Source organism: Emydura macquarii, unplaced genomic scaffold (assembly GCF_026122565.2).
Source record: "Emydura macquarii macquarii isolate MOO-44397 ecotype Brisbane River unplaced genomic scaffold, CSIRO-AGI_Emac_v2 contig_2897, whole genome shotgun sequence".
NCBI lineage: Eukaryota > Metazoa > Chordata > Testudines > Chelidae > Emydura > Emydura macquarii.
The window spans coordinates 45,775,846-45,802,389 of NW_027133034.1; the positions used below are offsets into that span (position 1 = coordinate 45,775,846).

The 26,544-nt window shown below is 40.3% G+C and overlaps 1 protein-coding gene across 1 annotated transcript in view; it reads right to left on the reverse strand.

Annotated features, from left to right (window-relative positions):
• Nucleotides 1–9,247: 9,247 nt before the first annotated feature.
• Nucleotides 9,248–26,544, reverse strand: part of FAM151B (family with sequence similarity 151 member B) — a 30,588-nt gene continuing 13,291 nt past the window's right edge. The window contains exons 3-6 of the mRNA XM_067569008.1: nt 24,528–24,693; nt 17,064–17,281; nt 13,204–13,339; nt 9,248–9,457 (exon numbers count right to left, since the gene is read on the reverse strand). Of these exons, the coding sequence (XP_067425109.1) occupies nt 9,304–9,457; nt 13,204–13,339; nt 17,064–17,281; nt 24,528–24,693 (674 nt within the window). The 3' untranslated portion in view covers nt 9,248–9,303. The remainder of the gene's footprint in view (nt 9,458–13,203; nt 13,340–17,063; nt 17,282–24,527; nt 24,694–26,544) is intronic.

Sequence of the window (26,544 nt, forward strand, 5' to 3'; positions counted from 1 at the left end):
AGCCTTTCCAAGTCTCCAGCCCCTGGCTCCCGCCCTTAATCCAGTGTCCATTCACGCCTCCTCCCTCTGCACACATTTTCAAAATAGCATCTGCTCTGTCCAAATAATTGGCTTTTATCTCATGCTAAAGGCCCAACTAGTGACTCTATTCAAGTCCACGCCACAAAGGATATATGCCCATATACCTCTTTTCCCTCCCTGCATCTGTGCTGCCTGGCAAACATCCACAAACACCACACACCTGCTCAAAATGGTAACTGGCAGAATGGTGCGGCTGCAACTTCTCCTCTTCTCTCCCACACAGCATATTTGAATAATGAAAACATTCAATTGTGTGAAATTCAACAGTTTATTGAAACGATGGTTACAAGAAAAGAAGTTTGGTTAGTATTCTCAGTTTACATGAGATAGACATTGGCAACACATGCCTGTAAAGATACTGAGCATACAGCTCCTGCGGAGGTATAAGTGCCCTGTAATAGGCACAGGAAAAGAGGTTAACCTTCAGGAAAGCAAAGGCAAACAGCTCTCCATGGCCTTTCATAAGCTTACACAGAAAAAGACTAGGAGCAGCTAAAGCTTCAGAATCAGTATAGAACCCTATCTATTGTTCTCTGCCCTTTCAGCAGGTCTGCAGGGGAGATAAAGCAGAATCTAAGAACTGAGAAATTGCTCAATTTTGAGCCAAACATTATGAGAGACAGCTGCACAATCAATGCCACTAGTATAGTTTCCAGTTTCCTTCCACACCTGCAGCACTTCTGAGGGGACCATCTCGGTGAATTACTACACAGTGTATCTTGCTGGTCTGTCCTTTGCCTTTTAATAAGGACATTCTCTGCCTCCTATTCACCTGCCTCAGTGAAATGTCATTGAGTCAGGACAGCCAAAAGAGGATGTAGAGGGGTGTAACAGCTTGGGGTCGACCCAGGGTGTCGGCCTTGGAGGGAGGCCACACCGCTTTGCTACCCAGCCCTTCAGGGTCTAGGAGCCCAGGTCCTCAGGTAGGGCAGGGCAACAACTAGTCTATGGCCCAGGTCCTCGGGTAGGGTGGGGCAGGCAAAGCAAACAGTCTATTGCCCAGTAGGCTTGGCAGGGCAAGGTGAAGTTACCACACCAGAAGTGGGGTAGCAAGGGGGGAGGAGGACAACAGAGGCCCAACCAACTCCACTGCATCCCAGCCCAGGGTTCTACCAGTGGCACAGTATTCTGTCACTGGGTCAGCGGGACTCCAGCCAAAACTCGCTGACCATTGTCCAGGCTTGAACACAGCCAGCCTGAGGTCAGCTATCCCTGGGCTTCTTCCTCCACCCCTGATCCCAGGTACCTGGAGCCCCAGTTGTGGGCCACCTCCTGTGGGTAAATCACAAGGGGCAGTCCCAGCAAGCCCTCAGCATTGCTAGCATCTGGCAGCAACTCCAAGTCATTGGTGGCCAGCAAATCGCAGGCAGCTCTGGTCAGCCGCCTAGGCTCCAGACAGTTTGGGTGGCCCTTTAATGGGCCTGGGGTCAGGCTCAAATCCCAGCCCTGAGGGAGAGAGCGCCTTTTCCTCCAGCAGCTTCCCCCTGAGTGAGCTGCAAGGCCTGGCTTTTATACTTCCTCTTCCTGTCCCACCCCTGCGCTTCCAGCTTGCAAGTTATATAGTATCTGGGCCTGCCCACCAGATGGAGTGCCTCAGCCCCTCAGTGTCTGCCTGGGAGGGAGGCCACAGGCTTCCCTACAAGGGGATACTATCCAATTCACCCCCACATGTCCCCTGCTAACCTTTCCAACACCATATAAGCACCTCCAAGGAACAGCAAATCTGCAAAGCCAAACAGGGAACATAATTCTCAGTGCACACACACACACCCATATGCAGGCTCCAACACACAATGGCAAAGTCAAACAGCATAACAGCCAAAAATCCTAACCTAGCCCTCCTCATGCATACACCACTTACCATCTCAGAAGCCCCCAAAAATGGGAAAAATCTCAGTGAAGGGAAAATCAAAAATACATATTTAAAAAATGCTATTGTAGCCTCTCTGGAATATGAACAATAACAGCTTGTGTTTTTCCTACTTCCCCAACAGTGGCACCTGCAGCAGCCAGACCATCAAAGAGAGGGCCTTTATCAAAGGCTTAGTGACTGGATAACCCGAGGGGAAAGAATGGAAAACTTGGGATGAAATGTTCAGACCTCATTGCAGACTCATCCCCAAAACTGAAAACAACAGAGAGGGAGAGGTTACATTTGAAGTTAGAGTGGGGAAAAAAGACAGGGACATTGCCATGGCAAAATACACTGTGGAGAAAGACAGGGTCATGCAGAGGCAACAGAGAAGAACGCTCTGCTACAGCGCATGCCGACAATTAAGTGCCTTCAACCAGGACCCAGCCATGTTCTGTAGCCCCGGGCAATATGGGATGCTGGGAACACTAATATATGTTTCCCACTGTACTCCTGCAGCAATGATCCGCAGCCCAAGTTCAAGGCAGCAAAACCAATCAACTTCAAGCCCCAAGATTCAGCACCAGAAGGTGCAAGAACAAGAGGGAGGCAGAGGCAAGGCAGACAGTGTCCTGTGAACTGGAGTCTTCTCCACATTGTTGTGTTCTGCCTTCCACTGTACTGGGTCATTTTGGTTTGAATAAAAGTTTATTTCTAGTTAAATAATAGATTGTTCTTTAATCATAAAACCCATTAACATTCATCCATAAATTCTGTATAAAATGATTTGTCGACTCTATGAATTTTGTGTGTAAATCATAGGTTTTTTTTACAAAAGTATCAAGGCATAGACCCAAGATAAAATACAAAATGCCACAATGTGCCACAGCTACCACCCAGAAAAGAGACTGTACTTCTCAATCAATTCCCTCCTCCCCCAGGATAACAGCCATCCCACCCATCATTAAGGCTTTCTCCTTATTCTGTTACCAGATTTGTCCATCACCTTGGGGTGTGCTCATTTATTAGGATTATGTTACTTTGGGGGTGGAGGGGAGATGTTCTGGAATTCTATCAATATACTGCTTGTGTTTCCATACAGAGCTCTGCTTCTCCCTTCTGCAAGTCTCCTCCCAATGGAGCTCCCCTGCAGGACCTAGGTTTCCCAGGGCTGAGTTCCTCCAGCCCCAGAATCAGATGAACATACACACAGATTAACAGTGTGTGTCTGAGCGGACCAGGTCAATCAGCACTCCCAAGATGATCCCTTATATGTCTCTGGACTCAGTAGGCTGGGTCGAGCAGCACTTTTAAGCTGTCACCCTCATATGCCAAAGGCACTGCACTGGAATAGAGTGTGTTTGAGCAGGTTACATCAAACAACACTGCCACCCTCATATGCCCCTGGACTCCACAGGCTGGGTTGAGCAGCATTTTCAAGCTGCCACTCTTATATATCACAGGTTCAACATGTCCCTATCCCCACTTTCACGTTATAATTTTTCTGACAGTAACCCCCTTGATCAGCAAACCCCACAGGATTTTTCAGCATTACAAGGATCTTTGGTTTAGGTAAGAGGAGCGTTGCTGAAGAGCAAATGGGAAAGCCAAGAACACTCAAGAGTAAACGAAGTTTGGTGGGAGTCTGGCAACCAGCTTGATTATAAAAGTTATTTTATTGCCAGATATATAAAACTTATGATACTAATAGTAATAGCCATACAAGGAGAGAAACAGTCAAACCAGTTACAATATTACACGATTTCAATGGGGGCACTGGGGAAATCTAGCTCAAATTTGATTACAAAAGTCAGGTTTAAAAAGCCATATCTGGAATAAAAAGAGAGAGAGAGAGAGAGAGAGAGAGAGAGAGTTGGAGTCTCACCATTCTGTGAAGCTTGAATCAGTCGAGGCGCCCAGGTGATTGCGTCAGCTGAAAATCCAGAGTGCTGGAGACAGGCAGAGCCCCCAACATGATCAGTCAGGAAAAGGTAAAGTCCCGGTGGAACTGATGCAGCTTTTGGATCCAGGCACCTGAACAGAAACCTGAGCTTGTGTAGGGGTTTTTATAGGGAAACAATAATGGTTCAATGGAGAACACTAGATTTGTTTATGGGTAAATGATGATGCAAGGGAGTATACCAGAGTTGTTCTGTTTAGGCTGGACAATAGGAACTGGTCATTCCTGGCTATGGGCAGTGTTCCTTTGGGGGAGCTCACAATGCAATTAGGCTGATTCAGTATGTGAATGCCAATAGAGGGTTCGTTACTAGAATTGGTCTGATAATTGCTGAGCTGGGTGTGTGCAGGCATGGGTTCATTAAAATCAGAAGCAGAGATCCCCCATCATGCAGTGCTTCCCTGCTTCTCTGGTCACAGAGTTCATGCGGTCCGTGCCTTGGAATCTCTGTTCTCCATTTTGTATGCTAATAGAGATGCCTCCCTATCCCATCTTTGATGTAAATGAGACTAGGGGAGGTGCCTTAATCCTTTCACCCTTGTCCAGAAGGATTTAGGTGTGCTCCCACTGCCTTTTCATTGTTTTTTCTAAGTCTTCCTTCTGATCAGTTCTGGGTCAAGCAGAAGGGCAGGGGGAGGAAGAGTCCTTCAGTACTGCGCCCTGGTTCCCCAAGAACACAAAGCTGAGAGGTAACAATTCTCACAAATATTGTGCAAAATGCTGCTACAATCTTAGGTGAGTTTTGTTCTGCAGCTTCCAACCTATTCCACAAACCCATTCCTCCTTCTTTTCAGATTGTCAAATGAATGCTCCTCTGTCATTCTGCAACTACTGAGACAATAGTTAAACAGTTCCTTCCTTCTGGCTTGGTTTTATTAACCAAGGAAGCAGAGGATAAGCCAAGTTCCTCAGGATAACCAGAACAATCTCCATACCATTACTGTCCATAGTGATCATGGGGACAAACTGTCCTTTACTCATTAAGATAAAGAAAGCTGAGTTCTGAAAGATCTTAGCATTGTGGACCTTTCTGCAAACCTGCATTTGTGTTTGTAAATCTTCTACAATGGCTGGTCAGGCATGTAGGTCCCATCAATTGCCCCAATATAGTTTGGAAACTCTATGACTGCAAAGACATCAATAATCTCCTAAACATTATCAAGCTTTTTAATCTGGTGCAACAGTACCTTATGCATTGTAGCACATACCTACACGACAATGACCCCAACAGTCAATCTCCCTATGCAGAATTTGTTGGCTATGGACCAGTAACATTCAGGGGTGGCCAACTTTCTAATGGCAATGGCGACATGGTTCCTGCTGGTATGGGCACTGCATGTTGATACACTGCTACTGCAACTCAGGGCTAATTGAACACAGATCTCATAAAAGGTCAACTTTGCCATCCTAAAATTCTCTTGCAACTGCTCATCATCCCAGGCCTGCAGAACAATTCTTTTCCACCAATTGACACTGGTTTTCCAAGCACAGAAATGGTGATGCACTATGTGCAGCTATTCCAGAAACAACTCTTGTAATAAAGCAGTTGCTCAGTGTCCATCCTCCTCCTCCTCCTGCTGCTGGAACAGCTGCTGTTGCAGCCACACCATCTGTTTGGCGCTGTGGCAGGCAAAGTCCAAAACTGAAGCTACATGGCTCCAAGAGCCAAAATACAGTCCAAGAAGCCTCTGCGTGTTTTAAGTTGCCAACATAGCGGTGCGGAGTATTGTTGTGTCATGCTGGTTGACAGCAATTAAAAATGGGGCTAGTCCATCCAGAGAGAGAAGTAGCATGGAACAGAAAGAGCGGAATCATGGGATTTTTTTAATGCCTTCTGTAAAACATTTCTCAATCCTAAATGTTCTCCTTAAAGTTTAAAGAATTAAGACAGTGTTTATAAAACAAATCATTTTCAACAAGGATATTTCTGGAGTTCTTTGTGTGGGTTTAAACTAACATTTAAATGAATGAAAAGGACCATTTTATGACAATTTATTGCTCTGATAACACATCCTAAAGCATTACGCCTCTGGAATAGAGAATAGTCTTACGTTATTTTACACAACTGGGTCTTTTTTTTAAGATATGAGTATTTTACAAAGTTTGGTTTTTTAAAAAAAATAAAGATATTCCCTCTACCAGACTAGTACAGACTTGGGACTTGGTGCTTATCACAGGTTGACAGAAAGCAAAGATCTCATAGAAACTCCTTAGCTTGAACATTACATATAATTAAATAAGCAACTAATACATAAGCATGTAAGCTGTTTTCTCCAAGCATCATAGTAATGAGACTAGTTGTATCTCTTCAAATTCAATAAAGGCACAGACAAGTTTGTAATAAATCAAGGTTATTCACTTATAGTAACTGGAGTTCTTCAAGTGGCCTCTGCACATTCACATTCTTGAGATGCACCAGTCCCTGTGCAGCTCAGATGGTGGAACTTAATAGTGCTCATTGGAGTGCTCACACACCTCTCCTATCTCCAGTGTGTTTCTGAACATTCTAAGAGAGTGGCTATACAAGGGGCACAACAGCTGCCTCAGTTCCTTCCTATTGCCTCCTTGAAATGAATCATACTTAAGACTTCGACAAAGACGGGAAGATGATCAAGGCATGTGCCTGTGCAGAAGCACATCATGAAGAACTCCAATGATAGATAAGTGACCTCTATTTCTTCAAGTGGCCTCTGCATATGCCCATTATTGGGATAGGAGTAACAAGCAGTTCTATACAGGAATGTGGGATGAGAAGTGTTAATTTAAAAATGATTGCAATACTGGTCTACAATACTGAGCATCTGATCTGGATTGCAGGTCTAATGAGTAATATACTTGATCAAACCCATCTCACTAATGACTGTGGTGACACTGTCTGACCATTACTATTACATGCATAAGATACAAATAGTTTTCATAAATGTCTAAAATCTTTAGTCCTATCATGGTAATAGGCTAAAGTTCTTTTTATGTCTGGAGTATGTTAATTTGTCTTCCACTTATGTTTATGAGGCATGGGGGATAAAACGGACTGACTGATATGGAAATCTGTGACCACTTTTAGAAGAAATCTTGGGTGAGGACGTAAAACTACCTTATCCTTATGAAGCACTGTGAATGAAAGACTAATCATAAGAGCCTGTAACTCACTTATTCTCCTTGCAGATGTAATATCAATAAGAAAAATATTGTCTTAAGATAAATGAAATGAAGAATATTGTTTCAACGGCTCAAATGGGTGTCTAATTAACTTTTTGAGGACTTAATTAAGAGCCCAATTAGGGGTTAGGGCTCTCAATGGAGGATACAAATTAAGACCTTTCAAGAATCTCTCAACTGTTTCATGACCAAAATCAGACTTATTATTGAACCTGGGGTGATGTTGAAATAGCTGGCAATTGTATCCAAATCAAAGAAACAGACAAACCTAACAATTTAAGATGAAGTAAGTGTTCTAATATACACTGTATTGAAGCAGATAGTGGTAATGTATGCTTGTTTGCCCACATGCTAAATCTTTTCCATTTTTCTTAACACTTTTTAGAAAACTCAAGAAGGAAGTCTATTAGAATGTTCTGAACTGCTGCTTAGCAGATAAGTTCAAAGTCTTTCAGAAACCTATCCACCAATGCAATAAGGTGGAGTGTTTAGGTTTGGGGATGCACAATTCCATCCTTTTGAGTTAATCACTCATGAAGAATAGTTTCTTGTACAATTCCAAGCAGATTGTCTGGGCCAAGCAGGTGCTATCAAGATAATCTTATCCTGATTCTATCTTATCTTGTCTGTATCAGAGACTTGTTGGTAAGTTTCAGAAATACATGTTGTATATCCAGTGGCTGAGGAAAGTCACTATGAAGCATGAGACTGCACAAAGGCACCTGAAAGATTCTAATATGGCCTGCTGTTGCAAAAACATTCTTGATATGAAACAGATAACATGCAACAGTAGTTGGAATTAAATTCTCTAGTTTCTAAACATAGCACAATAAAATCACAAGTGAACGCTTTGTGTGCATGAGCTTGATAAGATAACATCAAACAGGTTTAATGGAAAGTTAAGTGCAGAAACAAATCTATTACAACCTTAACAAAGGGCCTGTGATTATAGACAGCTGGGTGATAAAGAGAATAAAAAAGGCTATAATTAAGCTGGAAGAAAATTACATTTTGAAATATATTAAATAAATTCAGCAGCTGAATACTGAAGGTGACCTTAGGGGAATACTGTTTTTTAAAATGTGGTGGGTGGCATTTGCTTTCATTCAAAAATAAATTTTGACCAGCGGCAAGCTCAGAAAATCTGTTTCAGTTTTGCTTTAATTATAATACTCACCTCCTACAATGGGACATTTATTATTTGAATGGTTGTAAAAGATACAGTACACTAGCTCTAAGATGCAAAGTATTGTATTATTTGTTGTGAAAGTTTTATTGAGTTCATATAAAATATGAATAAAAAATTGTGCAACATTTGCAATGTACCTCTTTTAAAAATGTATAAATCAAAGATTATTCATCAGTCTGTTACTTCATGTGAATATCTCCCAGAGTTTTAAATGGAGTCATTAAACTCAAAAGAACATGGGTGAAAGCCTAGTTCCATTGAAGTCAATGGAAAAACTCCGTTTGACTTCAATGGAGCCAGGACTTCACCCACTATGTCTAAATAGAAAGGACAAGTAAAAGTCCTAAGATTTGGTTGAAACTTAGCAACAGACACAGAGCAATATAATACAAGAAAAGGATTCCACAAAAGAGGAGGCATAGCATACAAAGAGATCCACTCCCAAATACATAATCTTAGTACACACAAATCCTTGACACAGGAGAGAATGGCTATTAGCAGAACAGAAGACAGGTAGCAAAGAAGTAGACTATTAGGACTGGTCTACACACAAGTTTCCACCAACATAACTAAATTGGCTTTAATTCACACCTTTTATTATGTCAATGAAAGTCTGTGTCTGAACATAGGAATAAGTGCCTTATTTTGGAATAAGCATTGAAATAGGAGTGTCCACATGCAGACTTGCACTGAAATAACAAAAGAAGTAAATTACAGTAGATTTAATTATTATGGTGTAACACTGTTTAGATAAGCCCTTAAAATAAAACCACTGCTTCACAGAAAGCTAGTGGAGATCAATGTGTAGGAAGAAGACACGAAGAAATTTTGATTTACGTGATCGGCCTATAGAATTATAGAATCACAGAAATGTAGATCTGAAAGGAACCTTGAGAGCTCATTTAATCCAGTCCCCTGAGCTGAGGCACCTAGACAAGTGATACTCAGACCTAAGTAGTTCAGGAGCCAAATTAGCAATCAACATTACCCAAAAAAGCCACAGTAGTGTGAATTCATTGTTTAATTTATAATTTATAGTGCCAGTGGCTATTTCCTTTATATTCATACTTCTATTCCTATGGCTTTTCTGAATTCAGAGTTTTGTGGTTCCAAAATATCATAGTAAACCCTACTTTTATCAAAGTTTTCTCTGATGTAGAGCAGGTCTTCTACAGGGTACTCATCTTGTCTTCCTGTCCAAACAGTCAGGCTGTACCTGTATTAACAGAGTTATTAAAAGTACATATTTTTATCTTAATAGAAAGCATCAGACACACAGAAAGTTACAATACTAATAGGCTTCTAAAATAATTAGGACTGTTGAATCTTAATTTCAGACAAAATTACATATAAAAAACTAAAAGAATGTTAAGGTTGGAAAGTCAAGCAATCAAAAGTTAGGAAATAACAGAATTAAGGTTGCCCTGTGCACTATTAATTCAGCATCCTTGTGCATGTGCATTATGATACAATCTTTAATTATATGATCACATACTATTTTTTCCCCACAGGTCCACAAGATGGATGATGCTCAATGGCAGCTATTCAATATTACTTTTTTGTTCTCACCATTCTATCCCTGCCTCTTCGATGCTAAGCAAATCACTTAAACCATATATTTCATAGGTGGTCACGGACTGTGTTCCCACAGTTTCTGGATGTCCACCTTGAGATACCTGGGGCCATATTTGCCATAGTACTGAATTCTCATTGGGGCTACTGAAGTCAATTGGAGCTATACACTAAACATCTGAAGTACTATAAAATGCTAAGTACTTTGAAAAAAAAATCAGACCCTAGGCTTCTCAAATTGGACACCCCAAATTAGTAGACACTTGACAATTTTGCCCTTCATCTCTGTGTCTCAGATCTTCCCTGTAAATGGGAATAACACCACCATCTTACCTCATAAGGTACATTTTTTTAAAGTTTGTGAACTACTCATACAATGGTAAGTGCTATGAGAAAAGCCCACGAGGAAGTTAACAATTCTGTATTCTGTGCAGTGTTTCAACAGAGTGTAGTAAATAAGGCCCTAGCCACATACTGAATGATGAGGGTACAAAGAAATATTGAACATCTACCCCATTCAGTGAGCACCACCCATCATGTGCACTGAATAAAAAGGTTCTGTCGGAAAAAGTAGTATGTGATCATGTAAGTAAAGATTATATCATAATGCTCATGCACAAGGAGAATGACTGAAGGTTCCACCTTAGTTCTGGCATTTCCTAATTTTGAGTGCTTGATTTTGCATGTTTACTGTTTTTTTTTAAATGTAGTTCTTTTGTATATAATTTTATAAGTGTTTAAACAGCAACCTGAAAAAAACAGAAATTCTATTAAGAACAATCACATTGACCCTGAATGGGTTATCGGTAGGGTTGGAACCTTTACATTCACAGCAAAAACCTCTACTACTTAAGCTAACAGAGTAACTGGTAACAGTAATAGGTTGTTACCCTTTATGTGGGCCAGCCACTTGAGAGGGATGAGAGACACAATTTGCCAGTAGGTTTTGCTGCCATTTGCTATGAGCAGAAGAATGTTAGGACTCAAGAATTTTGAATTCTATTCCATGTTCTTGAAGGGAGTGTGCTCTACTGGTTACAAAGTCTTTTACTCATTGTCCACCAATTTGCCTCCTTCCGCCCACTCCTTTGCATATCCTCAGTCTGTCTCCTTCTGTCCCTATCTGCCTTTCTTTCCATCACTCACATCCTGCCCCATCCCTCTCCCATCACCCTCCTCAACCTGCCCATGTCCATCCCAGTCAGTTCCTTCTTCCTCTCCTCTCTGCATTCAAGCATGTCAGGCTTGCCTCCTCCATTCTGCGTTGGTACCAGTAGGAGAAGCATAAAAGAGAGTCTCTCTGCTCTCAATTCTGGAGGCTGGTACCATAATGGCCTCCAGCTGCCGAGAAGAGCAATTGCTGGAAACCCCCCAATCAGAATCTGCATACGCTGCCAGGAAAAACATGCTCAGGCGCTCTATGGGGTTGGTGCATGCACAATCTAGCTGGCACACAGGAGCTGAGTGTGGGGGGTAAAATGGAGTATGTTCAGTGCTAGCAGAATCTTTGAAGAATAATGCTGCAAGCCTCTGCTGAACATGTGAAAATTAAGATTTTCAGAGGCTCATACCTTGGCCAAATTAGTGTTCAATTTTCATGGGGAGGGGCACAAAAAGCACATTCTTCACACCATGGCAACCCCTCTCAGCCAATTTTCAAGTCCTTGCTCCAAAGCATGAAGACACCAAAGCTTCTTGATGAAACAGTTGTAAGACTTTTTAAAAAGAATAGGAGCAAAACATATTTTTCCCTTAACCTCATTTATGGAAGAAGCAGAACTATTTTTGCTGAAGCTTTCACAAAAAGAAAATTCAGCCTGAGGCAGAATTTTATTGGCATAAAAAAAATTCAGATTGAATGGTTAAAGTTTGGCAAAGCAATAAATAACTAAAAACAGGGTGTTATAGTGGAAAATGCTATGCAATCTTAAATATAGGAGGCATTACCACACAAGAATTGCAGAGTTATGTTATTAATTGAAATTATCATCAACCTTGACCACCTCACCTTCACTCATCACTAATTAATCTGCCCCAAATTTATTCTAACATTCCAAAAAACACTGACACACACCACACCACTATATTAAAAAAAAAAAAAGTGAATTTTTTTTCTACACCCACTAATGTGGAAATCTCCACTGTCTGCTCCTTCCAAAATTATATTGAATATTGTCCATCTTGGGCCATAAGCCAATCAAGATAAATGACAGATGTAAGATCAGTTATCATCATGTGACCTTACAGAGCTAGAAACAGGAGCTTTATGCCATTGAAAAGGGAGACTCCCAGCCCCTCAATTAAATTCAACACTTATGTCTACCCTGGGAGATTAAAAAATAGCACAATTTAGAAGTAATCTGAAAAAGCATTTCTATACATAAGAATGTGATTTTTAGAAGTTTTTTTTTTTAATGTAGTTATAATTTCTTTATCTCAGTTTTCTATCTGTAAAATGAGGACAATAGTATCTTTTTTGATTGTTGTCTCTTGTACAATGTTTGTACAATGCCAAGCACACTGAGGCCCTGATCATGGTTGGAGTTTCTAGGAACTACTATAATAAACTAAAATAGCAAGTGTACATCAATAGATTATGTATAGGCCTACCTAGGATTAGATTAAAAGGGAAAGTAATTGAAAAGAAAATCTTCTCTTCAGAAGTCTTGACATGGAGTCATTCTACTATATTTCTTTTCCTATAAACTTACTATGAGTTTTTAAGAACCAGTTTGTAATGGAAATATGAATCAGTGTTTCAGAAACAACACACATAATCTCTCTCCAGTATCTAAGCAAAATTTCATAGCAATCTTATTAACTGACATTTAAGCAACCTCACTTTTGAAGTATTTGAATCACAGAACTGCATGAAATGTAAACACTGAATCTGATACAAAGTATACAAAAATGTGGCTGTTTAAATTGGTTTGAATTCATTCCAAATTGTGAGATTAAACTATTAAGTCTATTTGACTAAATTAGAGTTGAGAAGTCTTTGTGATGGAATTTAGTGCAATGTGCCTCAGTTTTGAGCCTTTGCAAGATCAGTTATTAAATAATTTGAAAAATAAGTTCTGTAGAATTTTAATATATTGCACCACATAAATTGCCCCACTTTAATACATCAGGCAGAATATCTTTAAACCGTATATTTTATGGGGAAAATTCACATTTAAAAAAATAATTTCATTTTGCACTGTTATTAATAATGTAGTAGCTATCTTGAATGCAAATTAATATATGACAAACCAAATTTAAAAACTGAGTAATTTCAGAAAAAGCTTTTCAACATGGTTTGTAACATGTTTGCACATAATAAATGTGTAATATCTGACTAGTATCTATTTTTACCATGCAAATGACTAAATTAGAAGTCCTCAAACTTACCTGTTTGACTTCTGTAATAACCAAAGCAACTCAGATTTTGACTGTCGTACCAAAGCTGCTCTTACAGGGAACGTTACAGGCTGAGTAAGTGCATCACATATCTGGGCCATCTCTAACACCATCGCCCAACTGTATCCTATTGGAAAGATCATTTGATGCAGTATTAAGAAACTTTCCACATTCCTGTCAGAATATAAAGGGTATCGTGATTTATAAAATAGTTAGGTTTAAAGATATATCATTGTTCCATACTGTCAACATGTGGATTTTGTGAAAATGTACTATTTCTAAAAATGATCAAAACATGACTATGAACAAAAATGAAATGGACTACTCATTTTCACTATCCAAGTTCAGAAAAATACCAGAAGTAAATATCAGCATAAATAGTGAAAAATTAACTTATATTTGTAAATTATGCATTTCAATTACTTATGTGTTATTTGTAATATAGTCAAAGAAATATTGGATATGGTAAAATCCTGGCCCCATTGAAGTCAGTGGGTGTTCTGCCTAGGGTGACCAGGTGTTCCCCAAACAATGGGGAACCTCAACCCATCAGAAGATTGCAGGAAGGATCTAGGCCCAGAGACGCTCCACCCACCCACATTCTCATTTCCCCTGGGCAGTGACGTGTGAGCAGGATTCAGGCAGAAGCGCAAAGGAAGCAGCCAGAGTTAGCAAGTGGACAGTCAGCAGCCTGTCCTGCCCTGCACATGCCTTGGAGACACTGCATGTTGCTGCCGCCTGGTGCCCAAGGGAAGTGAGAGCATCCGACTGGGGGTAAGCTTGTCCCCCTTCCTGCTCTTATCCTCTCTGGCAGTTCCACCCCATATTCCCTTTCCATGCCATGTTTCTATCCCTCCCTATTCCATATATCCTGCCTATCCCTCCCACCCCCTCCTATCCCTCCACATCCCCAGATCCTGCACCACCACTCCTTCCTATTCCACATCTTCAACTCCTCTCCCGCTGCAAACTCTTATGCCCTTTCTCCTGTTCCTCACCCCTCTGCAGTTGAGTCAGCATGTTTCCTCCTCTCCTCCACACCGCCTGGGCAACAGAAGGGGAAAACACTGAGAATATGGGAAAGCCAGTGTAAGAACCTGCAGAACTGGAACCTGGGACAATGGGGGTTCTGTGCCGCTGATGCCACTGAAAGCTTAGGCTGGGCTCCCAGAGGGGGACCCAGTGAGGCTGGGCTTGGTAGGACACAGCCGGACATTAGTGGCAGAATATCTGCCTGTTTCTGCCCCAGACCTTGCTCACAACAAACCCTAGACCAGGGGTTCTCAAACACAAGGTTATTATGTGGGGGTCACAAGTGGTCAGCCCCCGCGCATGCCGGTTAAGGGTGTCATGGCATGGAAGGGTCATCACTTTTTTGGGGGGAGGGGTCACCACAGCCTGGCATATTTTCAAAGGGGGACCCAGCAAAAAAAGTTTGAGAACCCCTGCCTTAGACTATGGTTTCTGACCTGGCTTGTCATTGGCTTTGTTCTTCAATTGCTTTCTGCAACCTGGCACCTGACCTCCTGGTAACCTGACCCTGCCAGACTCCTGAAGCCTGACTCTCGGTTTGCCCTCTGGGCTGTCTTGGTCTCTGACCTCTCAATAATTGACCATGCCAGACACCCAACTCCTGCTCTGACCACTAGGTCTGATTACCCTCATCCCAGTCGTGACAGCTAGTCTCCCTGCTCTTAGTTCCTATGCCCAGCAACACAATACCTCCCCAGTAAACGGAAGTGCAGTTAAAGTCCTGATCAGGCCTGCCAACCCCAGTATGCAGCATCCTCAATCATTTTGTATGGATGGCACATGCTGGAATCTAGAGAATCTAGAGAATTTAGTTGCCAAACTCTAAACACATCTCTACTGAGCATGTGCAACCAGTGATTTTTCAAAAGCTTATAACTTGGCCAAATTTGGGTGAATTTTCACAGGGACAGCCAAAGGCATATCCTTTACACAAGTCACCCCTATGCCAAAGTTCAAGTCTATGCTCCAAAGCATAGAGGTACTGACCAGGCATCGTAGTTAAAACTTTCCCCCCAAAAAAATTAGCCTGAGGCAGACACCTAGCATGGAAAAGTTCAGCTTGAATGACTTAAGTTTGGCAAAGTTATAAGCAACTGAAAACAGTTATAATGGAAAGTGTCAAGTAAACTTAACTACAGGTATTGCTACCTGTGCAACCTATAACATCACAGTGGTAAAAACGCTGTGCCAGCAGCATCTTATTTACACCTGTGCTGCACCAGTGAAGCTGCACCACTGTTAACGTAGTGCAATTTTTTTCGGGGAAAAGACTAATATAGACCCAGCCTATATGTAGAACTGTAATTTAATATGCAGATAATAACCACCTCATATATCCAGTTACAGTAAGTGCAGTTGCATTGTGTCCATACAGTCACATTTTGCACAACAGCCATGCATCAATTGTGTGCATTCACACCAACCACATTGTTTTTCTGTTTGTATCAAGGCATTCTGGGAAAAAGTCTGGGCTGATATCACTAGTGCCTCAGCAGAGAATTTAGTGCCCAGGTAATAGAGTACCAACATCACTACCTGGGGCAATGCACTCTGGAATGTTGTATTGCACAGAGAGCTGGGAGAAAGGAGGACCAGACAGCCCTGTTACCCAAATATCATTGGCTGCTCCTGCCTAAAACAGCACAACAACAGTGTTACAACTTGATTACAGAAAGACAAAAACTAACCTAGGAAAGGTAGTACATAGTTAATTATCACCTTATCTTACAAACAGTCTTCTTACTTACATGCTACACTAGCTTCTTCTGAGAAGACAGTTACATGAAAACCAGATGCTAGTTTATTTTCCCAGCTACATGTAATATCTTCTCAAAAGCAGAAATAATCAATCAGAATCTGTGTGTCTACTACTAGTGATGTTATACCTAACTCCTGTATCTGTTTGAAGTTTTAAACTGGAAAGTGTCAGAATGAAATTTTATATCTTTGGTGCCTTTGGCTGCTAAATATTATTTTGCTGTCTTTTACAAGTGCACACATCATAAGCTTTCACTTTCTGTTTCTCAGCTTATAAAAGTCTTCATACAATCTCTTTGATGGAAAGGCGATTGGGTGTGAAAATGCAATAGATGCAACCACAGATCATCTGCTTTTTATATTCATTATACAGTGAGATAAGGGTGAAACAAAAGCTCCTGTCCTAATAATATCCAGTATAGATAAATGAAATGAACTGTAATTAAATATTTAACCCTTTTTTACACTTCCTTGGATAGTCAGATTTGTTTTCACTTTTAAAAATTTCATGAATAATCAGCATGCAGGAGTGAACATGGCCAGATTTACAAAACCCTTGCAAAAGATTCAGATTCACAAATTTCAAATAAAACAAAACACTAAGACATTAAGAACCTTGTCTGAACTAACAAACTGCCTTGAATCATCTCATTGTTCCTAATTATTGCAGAAGTCTGAATAAGGATTAATTTCACAGAGCCTTCATACTAAGGGCCTGATTTTGCAGTCATTCAGTGGGAGTTTTGCCCAAGATGGGACTGAAATATTGACAGCTGGAAGGATTGACAGCAGCACTGTAAAAGCCCTGATACCTAAGGAACTGGTTAAATAAATAAATACAGGATCTATATACATTCATAAACCCTATTTTCCAATTCTATACTAAATAAGTTGCAAGATGACAAATTTAACGACATTATTTTCTTCTACTCTATTTTATTTATATTCATTACAGTTTTTTTAAACTGACACTGATGTATGCAAAAGTAACTGCATGCATGTAATTGAAATGAATGAAGAGGAAATTTTAGCCTTGCAGCATGTATATTTTCCATCTTTACCTTTATTGCATTGTTGAGGCTTCCACCCAGTTGTCCAGCCCAGCGATAAGGTCACATCCGGGAAGAATGAAGTTACAGTGTCTAGAAATCTTTTTGCATCCACCACAGTGTTACTTCCATTAGGTCCAGGGAGAATGTCTGCATTAATCCACACAGGTCGCTTCAGATGCAACTTTATGCCTTCAAGAATCATCATAGAGGACTGCACTGCTGCTAGACTGTAAAAATAAACACACTATCAGTAAGACAATACATTCCTAGTATTCCTTGTCATATCACAATACAAACACACACACACTTACTCTCTTTATTTAAGCTGTTTCTATAAGCCAGAGCTAATTCAGGCAATGCTGTTAACCAACTGCAGGGGACCCCCTGGTTTATGGGGCCCCATCCCAACCATATCCAGGTGACAATGCTCATATGGGTAAAGCTTATGCCTCACTGTTGCATGGTATGAAGTATGAAATGCTTCATGCTCACTGAAACTCTGGTTGAGCTGCCTGATAAATCAAGATGTCTTCCTCTTCACCGTGCCCTGGTTGAGGTTCCCACCTTCTCTGTTTAATAGGAAACCTCCATCTACTATTCCCCTTTCTCGCTCACAAACACATATACCATTTATGCAAACTCTTCCTCTCCCCACCTAGCATATTTAAAACAGATGGGTGAGAAATGTCATGGTACTGCAGCTGGGAATCTATTTGAATGCCTTTGCTGAGGCTCCAGATGTCCCCAAACGAACGTTGCTACAAGCCACTGAATCCAAAAGATATCAGGCAACTCAGAATATACTTTAAAAGCTTGTAGATTTCCCTAGATAAAAGGAAAAAAAATATTTCTCCCCAGAAACAGTTCACAGATGAAATTTCTGCTACCTGTTCCTGTTCTTACCTTAATATTCCAAGCTCTTGGAATTAAACGGCACAAAAGGCCCAAACTGATAGTATTTGTATTATTGTAGTGCCTAGGAGCCCTAGTCATGAACTAGCACCCCCATTGTGCTAGGTGCTGTACAAAAAAAGAACAAAAAGACATTCCAAACAGCTTACAATCTACATATATTATAAGAAAACAGATGGACCAATGGGGGAGTACAAGAAAACAATGAGACAATATTGGTCAGCACAATAAACAGTGGTCTCAGCTTACCAGCAGCCTAACCATTGTCAAACTTTTTGGAAGCATCATGGCAAAGGAGAGCTTTAAGGAGGAATTTGAAGGAGGAAAAATAGTTAATTTTGTGGATGCTTACAGGGAGTGTCTCCCAAGTGTGAGGGCCAGCAGGGAAAAAAGCAGGAAGGTGCTTGTTTGAAAATTTTACAAGTGGGCAGTGGAGGTTGGCATTATGGGAAGGATTCTTCCATCAACCTAGCTACTGCCTCTTGGAGAGGTGGATTAATTGCATCTACAGAAAAACCCCTTCCATTGACATAAGAGGCATCTACACTCCGGCACTCCGGCAGCACAGCTGCAGCGCAGACATACTCTCAACATACAACTGAGAAACTCATCAAAACCAGAGGAGAGTGTATCATTTTGCTTCCTAATGAAAGTACTTGCTATGAAAGCAGGAAAGAAAAAGAAAAGCTAAAAATATTAACCATGAAAGAAAATCTATATCCACTAAAGACACAGAGATGCTCTTCAGGGACCCAAAGCAGCTGCTCTTAAGGCAACTAAGCATATTACAGCATGTTTTTATTACATAAATAGTAGGTAAATTAAAAAAACCCTTCCTGACTAGGATGAGAATCTGTCCCACCACAATGCCAATGTCCAAAGCCAGCATAAAAAGTGTCATTATATGGTCAATCATGCTGATGGAGTGAATTAAAGATAACCAACAGGAGTAATATGCAAAAGACTCCTGTATTTATATGGTACATATTTCTAATATTTGAACAATTTTATCCAAGAGCTTCTGTACAAAACAGCTTCTCTCATATTACTCTCCAGGCTGTGCTTGTACTATATGCTTGTACTGTATTTTTTAAATGCTTTTATACTATTTTTTTTTTACTGCAACATTATTTTAAAACTTTTTTATAAAACATTGTATTTGGCTGGAAACTTGTCTTAGCAAGGAAAAAGAAGAGGGGGGTGTTTTTTAAATGAGTTTCAACAATTTTTTTTAAACTACTGCACTTTTTTCTTCCCTCTTGCTTCATGGCTGACACCTACAGAATCTATAGCAATAAAAGGATTTAGCCTACCCACATATTCTGTATTTTCAAAAACACATAAAATCTGTAAGGTAAGGGATATACTTCTTAAGGACAACAGATATAAATGGCAATTTACAACTGTTATTAAGTTCTGCATTTCTATTGTACATTCGATTATGCCTTTCAAAACGTGGGGGCGGAATCTCTGTAGATTGTAAAACAGCTACTGTGCATGCATATTCAGGCCCAAGTATAGGGAATTTTCCAACAGAAAATTATTCCAATGGAAAATTTCCAGCCAGCTCTATTGATTATTACTCCCATTTTTCCCTTCCTTTCCTCCAGTGCCAGGGTTTTCGGTCTTTGCTTGCATGTTAGTTGAGCTGACACTTAGAAGAGCTATGTCAGCTCTATATCTTCTAGGTCACTTTTGTTGATACAACACAGGCATTACATGGTTTAATCTACACTTTTCCTCATAATGAAATCAATAGGAATATCAACAGGAGAGGTGAAAGAATGACACCAGTTTCTATGTTGTGACATTTGCTCAAGTCATTGTTTACTCTAACTGTGCATGCTGCACCTTGCTACAAAGCCATGATGATATTATTAATGTTTTTGGTATACCACAACACTTCAAGATATGTCAGCCAACCAGGACAATGGTGGTCCAGCCTAGTGGTCAGAGAAAGCATCAGGGGTAGCGGTTGGAGCAGGTATCAGGCACCAAGGAACAGGGTCAGGGCTATAGTTGGAAGCTGGAGCCAAGTTCAAACCAGAGAGCAGGAACTGAAGGCCAGAGTCAAAGGTCAATTTGGAGTTGGTCAGAAGCCAAAGCCATGGGTCAAGCCGGAATTCAGGAACTGCAGCTAGCAGGATAGCAGGCAAGGAGGGGTTAAAGGCAGGGGCAGGACAGAAACAAAGCTGGGGAAACAGGAACAAGGTAACACAGGAGCAGATACATTGGTGGGTATGAGCACTGAGCCGCCGAGCAGGCCTGCTGGCCCCTAAAGCCAATCAGGCAGTGTGGCCAATCAGGCAACCTGTACTGATGAGGCTGCCTGGAGGTTAGCTCTGCTGCAAGTCCTGATTCCTGACAAGATGTTCCAGAGTGAATTACAATGGAAACTGTTGAATGCTTTCTTAAAATCTATGTAGTGTATGAGGAGGAGTTTTTGCCATTTGATGCTCTCGTCAATTAATCTAGGGTGAAAATCTGGTCTACACATGATCTTCTGAATCAAAATCCAGCTTGTCTTTCCCTTAGCCTTAGCTGTTTCCTTTAGTCTGCTTAAAAGATACTACGAAAGACTTTGCCTATCACTGGAAAGAGTGTAATACCTCATAAGTTATTGCAGTTGTCTTGGTCACCTTTCTTTGGTATGTTGACAACAATGCCATTTTCCCATGGTTCTGCAGGTGAGCCCAAACTTTACTGAAAAGTTTGGTGATTTTATCAACTCTCTCATCATCCCAAACTTTCTACATTTCCCCAGTGATTTGATGTTCACCTGCATCTTCTCCAGTTTTTAACTTTTGTATTACATCTTTTACTTCTTTGTGATGTGAGATGTTACAACATTTCATTCTGGTTATTTAATGTTTTCCCAAAGTAAACAAATTCTTGTGATGGTCTGATTTTTTCAGAGCACTCAGCATTTTATAACACATTAAATATTCACCTTCAACAGACTTCACTTGCAGTTGAGAGTACTCAGTGTAACAATCCCTGGGTATGCTGCCCTTTCCAAAACCCTTTTCCAGGCCCCCAAGTGCACCCTCTTTTAAGTGGCAAGCTCTTGCCTTTACTTACCTTTGGGGTGGGATCCCATAATCCAACCACTCTCTCTCTCATAGATTACACTCCCCTGGTTGAAACCATGTTAATTAGCAGGCTCAATGGACTTGACACCTGCATGAGTGTCTCTCCAGAAGCCTGTAACCACTCAGGGTCTTTTCATCTTCAGAGCTTCAGCAAAAGACTTGTCACCAGAGTTGGATCTGAGGAGATCCACTTCACAGCCAAAAAACTGACTACTGTGTTTGAGGGTAGGCTCCTTATCCAGGCCATTGTTTTACCTTTCCTGCCTGGTTTTTTTACAACTCCTTTTGATCTAACTGTGCATTCAGCCAGAGTAATATCCCATAGATACACTGAGGAGCACATATTTCTAACAAATAATACAAATATACTTCAGTTCTCCACCCTCAGTACTTTTGAAAATCCAGCACCATGTGTCTGAAGATGGGCACCCAGAAAATGAGGAACACACAATTAGTGGCCACCTGGAAAAAGTCTTGTTTAAGTGACTTGCCTAGCATCACATGGGAACTCTGTAGAATTGTAGCAGAGGCAGTAATAAAATCCAACTCTCAAGAGTGGCATTCCACTGTCTTAATCATTAGACCATCCTTGGTCCTTTGTCTTCCTGTAATCCCCAGTCTCATTCACTACACACCTTCCATCTTCTACAACAAATGAGGTAAGGATTCTACAGTTAAGCTCATTCCTCACACAACCAGGATTCAGTCCCAATACATAGTTCACTATGGGCACTGCATTAGGCAAGGGTTCTGTAGGAAAAAAATTACATGCGATCATCATAATGTATTGGCATCAGGGGGTCTGAATTAAGGTTACACAAGTAACCTTTATTCTAGCATTCCCTAATTTTTGATTACTTGACTTTGCAACCTTAATGTAGTTTTCATATGTAATTTCCTAAGCTTTTTTAAAAGCAAAATGAAAAAATAGATATTCAATCACATGGAAGTATATCAACCCTATATGAGTCATTAACAGGGTAGGGATATTTAAATCCACAGCATGGACCTCTACCTCTTGAGCTAACAAAGTAACTGAAGAAGACAAAAGACTACCATTGTTATGTGGACCATTCACTAGAGAGAGATAAGACAAACACTTTGTCAGTGGGTTTCACAGCTGTTTGCTGACAGCAGAAAAATGTAGAAACTCAGAAATCCTGAATTAGATCCCAGGTTCTGAAGGGGAATGTTTTTAGTGGTTATTTATCCTTCTGCCCTTCACCCCAGCCTCCCTCTATGTATGTCTGTTCCTAGCCAATCTCTCCAGCTCCCCAATCCCCTCCCACACTCTCTGCTCATTCACCCACCCCCTTGACTCTTGCACCCCACCTCCTCTGCTCCTATACATCCCCATGGGTACTGCCCCCTTCTGCTCTTATCCAACCTCCTGCCTCTGCACCATCACCTGCCTCCTGCCTCCTGCAACCCTCTCTCCATTCTCCTTGCCTATCTGTAGAGCCATGTGAAATTATTTTTTGTAATAGTTTTTGTTTGATTTTGGGTGAATTTCTTGACATTTTATATTATCCATTAAAAATATTGGGTTTTTTTTTATTATATTTAAATTAATGGAATACCACAAATGACTATATATAAATAAAAACAGTGTAAATCCCAGTTTATCCATACTAACATCATATTATTGTTCCATGCCTTGAGACATTCACCAACCCCCACCACAGTTAGCTACTACAAAACACCATGCACAGTTCCTTAGGAGTCCCCCTTGAAATGTACCCAGTACTACAGCCCCCAAATAACCCTCACTTCTACATTCAGTGACACAAACACCATGAGGAACCATGAATCTTCCCAACTCCTATGCTTCCTTCTCTAGCTCACTCATTCCAGTCCTCCCCCATATTCTCAGGGATCTCCCTCAGGTGCTTCCAGCCCTTCTTATATACTTCCCTCTCTTATTAAATCTCACCACGCAATATCCCTATTAGCCCCAGGAACTCCTTCCTTACACCCCCACCAAATATTGCCCCCCTTTGAGACCCAGGACCCCAGCTCTCCCCCATCAGTCTCAGTGGCCCCTCCCCAAACATTCCCCCAACCGCCATCTAGCCCTTCTCCCCCAGAGGGATAGGAGGTCTTGAGGTGGGGAGTCAGGTCCTAACACTGGGTGGGTGGCCTTTGGTGACATTGGATGATGGAGGGGTGACCAGGTCAAATTTGAATGAGCAGTGCTGTGACCCTGTGGACTCAGTTGCAACGCCCAGAGCAGGGAACATGGGACAGGAGCTGCTGTTGCTTGGAGAGTTTTTAAATCTTATGTTATTTTTCAAGGTTCTTTTCCTTGTGTGTGTTACTTTGCATTTGTGAAATACACAGAGCTTTACCAATCTGTATTTGTACCAGGCTAGCTATTCCTTCACCTTCATGCTGCCTGAATGCCAGTGGAGTGGGGGGGCTGCTTTGAGACCCCTGGAGAAAGAGTCTCCCTAATCTCAGTTCCACTGCCTGATGTCACAGTGACCCCAAGTAGCAGAAGGATAAATTTCAGGGAAAGTCATGCACTTGCATCCCTAGGTTGGAGCATGCTCACTACAGATAGAATCTTTGTAGAATAATACCAGTCTAACAAACCACTGAGCATGTGCAAACTGCAATTTCCAGAAGCGTACAACTTGACCAAATTTGGATGGATTTTCACAGGAACAATAAAAGGTACATCCTTCACATAAAAGCACTCTCTTAAATTGCAAATCCCTGTTCCAAAGAATAAAGGCACTAGAGCTTCTTAAATAATTCTTACCAAATTTTAATCAACAGAGTCAAAACAACTTCTTTTTCCCTAATCTGATTCTCAGAAACAGCTAAACTATTTTTTCTGAAACAAACAAAAACAAATGTAGCCTAAACCACATACGCAGTATTAAAATTTTCAGTCGGAACAGTTACAGTTTGGCAAAGTTACAAGCAACTGAAAACTAGGCATTATAATAGACAGTGTTAGGCAACCTTACCTATGGGTGATGCTACCTACCAGCTTTGCCATATGCAATAATTACTATACAGCAATATTTTAAAATGCAGTAACTGTTTATTGCATATGCAATATTATTAGTAGCCTACAATATTTTAAAGCCTTGGGACCAATAGCTTCACTGCATCCATTAATAAAAATAAGTTGTGTTTGAAAAATACCTCTGTGGTGCACATTTATTCATAAAAGAAATTATAAAAACCCCAATATTCCCACAACCAATCAAAAAACAACAGACTTTGGGTACTGTTTAGGATCATTCATTTCTGATGGTACTGTATTTCAGTACCATTTATTATGTTTGATTGTATTTCACCATTCAGTAATACATACATTACAATAAAATGTACTATTAATAAAAGTTCTGTAAACAGAATTTTGTCCTACAATGGACAGCACCAACACACAACCAGTCAGTGGTAACTATTAATAAATAATAATAATGCTGAGTTCTTGTGAATCTTTTCTACATACCTCTTAAAATCCAGCTTGATGCCTTTTTTAGTGTTCACAATCTCATTTAGCCAATCCTGCAAGGTGTTGTCACTGTCTGTTTCAGGAGGATGAGCCATGATTGGTTCACCATTTCCTTCTTCCTCACCACAAAGAAGAATATCTGCTTCTACCATATGAGCAGCACCTGTTCATTTAAAACATTAATATTATTACATGTCCAGGTCCAATTTTTCAGATTTTGTGCATGTGTATTATATATTACACACAAAAACTACATTAAAAAACCATTATAAAGTTGCAAAGTCAAGGACTCCAAAGTTAGGAAATGCCAAATTAAGGTTGCCTGTACAACCTTAATTCAACCTCCTCTTGCATATGCATTATGATAGTTATTAATTATATGATCACATACTATTTTTCCACAAGATCCTGCCTGATTCGGTGCACAGGATGTACAGTGTTCACTTGATGAACAACTAGTCAATATTGTGTTTTATTCCCATTGTTCAACATGGCTTCATTTAAAGGCTTTAAAAAGGCTTTATTTACTTTATGCTATTCAAACTGTGCTCTGAATACAGAATTATTAATTCCCCCAGGGGCTTTTCTCCAGCACTCATCACTACAGTATCCAAGTGCACAAACATTAACAGATAACTGATTTATCTTCACAACACTCCTGTCAGATGAGACAGGCGGTATTATCCCCATTTTACAGATGGAGAGCTCAGGCAGAGAGAGATTAAGATAAAAAACTAATTCCGAGTGCCCAATTTGAGATGTGCAGGACCTGATTTTTCAGAATATCTAGCATTATATAGCATTTTATATGTTCAATGCACAGCATTCATTGACTTCATTTGCAGCTGTAAGTATGCAGAACTTCTGCAAATCAAACCCCACGTCTCAAATTAGGCACACAGAAATGAAGAACACACAATTAGTAGCTACCTATGAATAGTGGGATTTAAGCACTTTGACTACTATCACAAAGCTAGAGAGGATGGAGCATGCTCAGTAAGGACAGAATTTTGGGAGATTTTAACTGTTAAACTTTAAGAAGTCGCTACTACACATGTGAACTGCAGTTTTTCAGAGACTTATAATTTGGCCAAATTCGGATGGATTTTCACTCAGGAACAGAAAAGGCCTCATAAGGCCATTCTCCTACCAAATTTCAAGCTCTTTCTCCAAAGTGCCAGAGTTTCTCAAAGAAAAGGTCTCCCATTTTTTTTAATATGGCCAAAATAACTTGTTTTTCCCTAGTCCCATTCTCGTAATTGACTGAACCATGTTGGATGAAACTTTTCAAAACAATTCAGCCTGAGGCAGAAACCCAGCATGGAGAATTTCAGCCCAAATGGTTAAAGTACAGCAAAGTTATAAGAAAAGGAAACAGGCTTTTATAAAGGAAAGTGCTGGGCAATCTTAATAGGCAGTCCTACCAGCCCTACCTATAATACATATATGAATATATATATATATATATACACACACACACACACACACACACACACAAACACACATTTTACTTAGATTTAAAGACTTGAGACATAACACAAGACATAACTGTACTTTCAGAAGGAAGCGGGGTAACTAAGTAACCTGTTTTCCCAATTCCTTCACAAATCAAACTAAATTTCACTGTAAACAAAATCTAACAATTTGAATTAAATCATCATGAAAGGAAAAAACAAAAACAAAAAAATATATAGTGCAGAGCTTCTAAGAAAGATTATCCAATATATTCACATTAAAATATTATAAACCTTTATTTTCAAAAGCAATGAATAGAAGATGATCTGTTAATAAGATTGTTTTGAGAATGTGGAACCAACAGATTCTGCAATATAATTGATTAATAGATCACAGTCATCACAACCGAGACAGAAGACCAAGATTACCACTGTCACTCCAGAAAAATGAATGATGCCTATTGGCAGATGTTTTTGTATTCTCCAATATCTTGATGGGAATGACAGATTTTGGTGACATTTTGGATCGTTAGCTGCATGTGTGTATCATAGAATGGCCT